The sequence below is a fragment of the Monoraphidium neglectum genome (genome assembly GCF_000611645.1).
Source record: "Monoraphidium neglectum strain SAG 48.87 unplaced genomic scaffold scaffold01059, whole genome shotgun sequence".
Taxonomy (NCBI): Eukaryota; Viridiplantae; Chlorophyta; class Chlorophyceae; order Sphaeropleales; family Selenastraceae; genus Monoraphidium; species Monoraphidium neglectum.
The window spans coordinates 1-4,251 of NW_014012569.1; the positions used below are offsets into that span (position 1 = coordinate 1).

At 71.2% G+C, this 4,251-nt stretch overlaps 2 protein-coding genes across 2 annotated transcripts in view; both read right to left on the reverse strand.

Moving 5' to 3' along the window:
• Window positions 1-12: 12 nt before the first annotated feature.
• On the reverse strand, window positions 13-2,466 carry MNEG_6494 (hypothetical protein; the record flags this gene model as incomplete). Its single annotated transcript, XM_014045029.1, has 3 exons — window positions 13-435; window positions 655-1,198; window positions 1,576-2,466. Coding segments are annotated over 3 exons (1,858 nt in total), but the record flags the coding sequence as incomplete, so codon positions are not given.
• Window positions 2,467-3,252: 786 nt separating this feature from the next.
• The window catches only part of MNEG_6495 (hypothetical protein), a gene marked incomplete at both ends in the record, with an annotated part of 4,994 nt that continues 3,995 nt past the window's right edge, over window positions 3,253-4,251 (reverse strand). The window contains 2 exons of the mRNA XM_014045030.1: window positions 3,253-3,435; window positions 3,717-3,812. Coding sequence (XP_013900484.1) covers window positions 3,253-3,435; window positions 3,717-3,812 — 279 coding nt within the window. The remainder of the gene's footprint in view (window positions 3,436-3,716; window positions 3,813-4,251) is intronic.

Genomic DNA, 4,251 nt, shown 5'->3' on the forward strand with positions numbered 1-4,251 from the left:
CCCCCTCCCGACTGCCGCCGGCCCCGCCCCCCGCGCCGCCGCCGCCGCCGCCGCCGCCGCCGCCGCCGCCAACGGCGCCGCCGGCCTGCCCTTCATTGCTGCGGCCGAACAGGGCTTCGAACGACCCCAGGGCGCCGCCAACCGCGCCCCCCACGCTTGAGCCGAGCGTCTCCCCGAGCGCCCCCGCGAGCGCCCGCCCGAGCGCGCCGCCGACGGCGCCGCCGACGACGGAGGCCGCCGCGGGCGTGCGCTCGCCGGATGCGGTCGCGCCGGACTTGGCGTCGATGCCCTTTCGCAGGCGCTCGTCCCGCGCGGCCTTGCGGGTGGCGGCGGACAGCTCAAGAGCCTCCCGCCGGCCCAGCTCCCGCGCCTGGCGCTCGGGCGCCAGGTCGGACTGCGGCGCCGCGCGGCGGTACACGACGACCACCTCCCGGACTGCGAATTTTGCAGGGCGGGAGTCGCAATGCAGTCAGTCCGGGGCAGTCCGGGGGCAGTGCGGAGGGTGAGGACGACGACCGGGATCTGGCCGAAGCCGCTGCGCACCATGCCGCGCACCAGCGCAAGGCACCGCCACCAGTCCGCCAGATGAAACCCTCTCTCTGACCCTGCTCCCGAGAGCCGCCTGGACTAAGCGCCCCGCAAGCCGCCACTCACAGGTCGGCTCTGTCAGCACCTCTTCACGCAGCAGCGCCAGCGCCACCGCCGGAACCGTCGGAAGCAGCGTACGAAGCGACCGCCGCTCCACGAAACGAGCGGCGCGCCGCCGCGGCGGCGGCGACGGCGGCGGCGACGGCGACGATGGGGGCGACGACGGCGGCGAGGAGGACGGCGGCCGGGGCCCCGGCATGGCGCCGGAATAGGCCGCCGCGGCTGCCGCCTCGGACTCGAGCCGTTGGAGCGCCGGGGAGCCGACGAGCCTCGCAGGCGCCGCCCGCACGTCCACACCCCCTCCTCCTCCTCCTCCGCCGCCGCCGCCTTCGCTGCTGCCATTGCTGAGGCTGTCGCCTTCAAGCGCCCGCCACTCGGCGCCGTGCCCGTCCTCGTCGCCCTCCAGCCACGCGTTGAGCCGCCGCAGCGCGGGGCTGAGCGGCGCGGCGCGGCGCACGAGCGGTTCAAGCAGCGCGCGCGACGCGCGGGTGGCGGCGGTGGAGAGGGGCTCCAGGAGGATGTAGTTGACTAACAGGTCCATCTTCTCGTTCTGCAGCGATGCGAAGTTTGGTGTGAAGTTTGACGTGAACAGGAAACAGCGTGGCGGCGCGACGCGACGCATCAATCCGGGGATGGGGCTTAAGGGGGTGGGGAGTGGTGAAAGGGGGTGTCCGATTGAGCCAGCTATGTGTTGCTGTAAGCGGGTGGGGTAGATCGAATCGGCGTACATGGCCCAAAATGCACACTGGATCCCTTTTGGCCTGGGATGACGTAATGGGTGTGTCACCGCACCACTCATTGCATATGACGGATACATGAGTGATGTGGTGCCATACAATATGCTACTTCGCAAGAGATAGCAAAACACCCGAATACACAAAAGTCATCATCAAAGGGGGGAAACGGGCCGCCGGCACTCTCGCTCACATAGTACTGGCCGCGCGCCGACGACGCGCCCACGCCCCGCACAAACACGAGCACCCTGTCGCTGAACGCCGGCAGCTCCCGCCACGCGCCGGGCAGCAGGATCGGCGCCTCCGCCCGCGGGTCGCCCCCACGCGCGCCGCCCGCGCTTGGGAACAAGCTGTAGGCCCCCGGGGACGACCCCGCGCCCCGCGCCGCCGCCGTCGCGGCAGCCGTTGCACCGGCGGTGGTCGGCAGCCCAAAAAAGCGCCGCAGCGGCGCGGGGTCCAGCGCGGCCCAGTCGATGCGCACGGGGGTGTCAAAGGTGAAGACGCTGGCGCGCGCGTCGCGCCACTGCGCCGCCGTGAGCGGCGAGTAGCGGGCGCGAAGCAGCAGGTTCACCAGATCATCCAGCAGCTCAACCTCGGACCTGTCGAGCCGCTCCGCCTCGGCCGCCTCGGCCTCCTGCCGGGCCGCGGCGGCGGCGGCCCGCTGCTGCTGCTGCTGCTGCTGCTGCTGCTGCTGCTGCTGCGGCTGCTGCTGCGGCTGCTGCTGCTGCTGCGGCCGCGGCGACGGCGCCTTGGGTCGCGGCGCCGCGGCCAGCGCAGGCGCGCCGCGCGGGTCGAACGGCCTGAAGCGGCGCCGCAGGCGGCGGCTCGCGGTCACGTGCTCTAGGGCCAGCAGCGCCTCGAGCAGCGCCACCACCTTTTGGAACCCGGGATGGTGGGTCGACAGCCACGCCGCGTCCGCGCCATCGCCGGCGCAGCCGCTGCCCGTGCTACCGCTGCTGCTGTCATCCCCGCTAGCCGCCGCCTCCGAGGCGCGCAGGTCGGCGTCGAGGGCTGCTATGAGATCCGGCAGGGGGATAGCAGAAAGGCTGGGGTCTGGGGGGGCGTAGATCCGCGGCAGCGCCATTTTCGCGCCGTGGTGCTGTGTGGGCGGCCTCAGCGCCCCGCTGCCCGCGCCTAGGGCGACGCGGAACGCCTGCTGGCGGCGCGGCGCTCGATGCCAAAGCCAAGCCGGAAATGAGTTGAATGGCGCCGCGCGCCGCTGCGTAGCACAGGTTGGGACGGGGCGAGGGGGTGCATGGGGTCGTGGCGCCGCAGCGCTGGCAAGTCGATGCAGCAGCAGCGGTGGGCGTGCAGTGGCGGTCCGCATCGAGCTCAGCCTGCAGGCAATGTCCAATGTCCACAACAAAGCTCCCACTACGCACGTGGGGTCGTCTCTTGCGCTCGGACGCCTGAAACGAAAGACGATCTCTTCGACTTTCAAAGCCGGGGCTCGATCTGAAGCACGCGGGTGTTTGTGAAAGTTCTTTTGATACCTCTATCACAACGCGATCCGCCACGTCGCAGCCGAGCGTACGGTACTGGAGTTCACCAACCCCCGGCAGTGACGCAGGAGCTGACCGCACCGGTGCTTCGCGATGCCAGGGGGCGCGGCGTCATCCAGGCCGTGCCAGGGTTTGACTGCTGGTCATGAGCATGTTACTCACACCTCTACCATTACACCACATGGAGCAGCAGACGCGCTGTTGCCAATTCCATAGGCACGCCGTGCTGCGCCCAATGCACAGCCTGAGCTCCCGCCTCCGACGCACGCACCGCACCCGCTCGCCCACCAGGCGCCTGCCGCGCACTGTCCACGTGCGTGCTGGCGCGCGCTCGCGTGCCCCTCCCGTCCCCGCGCCGCCCCCGCCCCTCACGCGCCTGCTCCCGGCCCCTCCTCGATCCCCAGGGCGGCCCGCGTGTCAATCAGGAGCTCAAGCAGCCGCGGCCCCAGGCAGGCGGGGCCGCCGTACCGCGCTCTGTGCGCGGCGCGGCAGGCGCGGGCGGCGTCGGCCGACTCCTGGTGATCTGGGCCGAACTTGGCCTCCGCACGCACCTGGTGTCGATGCGAAATCGAGGGAATTGGGAATCAAAACAGGGGAGCGGGCAACTGGTGAGGACGGAAGGGCGTGTGCGGGCGGGCTGGCTCCCAAGCGACGCGCAGGCGTCGAGGGCGCGCGCGGCCGCAGCACGGTCCGCGAGGCGCAGCGCGCCGCCCGTGTGGGCGATGAGAGGGGGCGGGCTGCCAATGGCCTTCGCAAGGTGTCGCCCGATCAAGGAGCAATCCACAGCAGGCAATGGAACCTCTCTAATATGCGTTGCACTACGCCCCCGCACCATGTACTCTGCTGCTAGCTCCAGATGGGAGTCGCTGCCCTTCACGACGGCCGCCGCAATGCGCGCGCACTCGGCCAGCGCCTCCGTCTCGGGGCCCTGGTAGGGCGCAAGTTGCAGCGGCAGGCGCGAGCACGGTCAAGCGGCGCACGCAGGCATCCGCGGCCCTGGCCAGCCGAGCGGGCCAGTGCATTCGGTTGTCGCCGCCAACCCCTGGCCCCCACCTTGGGGCTAGGGACATGGCCCGCGGTCGAGTGCACGTGCGCGCATCCACACCTGCTGGTCTTGCCGCCCGCCGCCGCCGCCGCTGCTACCGCTGCTGCTGCTGCTGGCCGCCTCGTCGGCCGCCAAGCTTATGAGATCGTAGAGCGGAAACACAGAGGCCTGCAACCCCACGATTCAGACCGTTTGAAGTTTGTGGGGATCCGTGGGTGGGGTGCAACACCCACGCACCGGCGCAAAAGCGCGTCCCCGCAGCAGGCCCCCTCCTGCCCCGCACGCCGTCCCCGCCCTCCCTCTAGAGCGCGCGCGCGCCTGC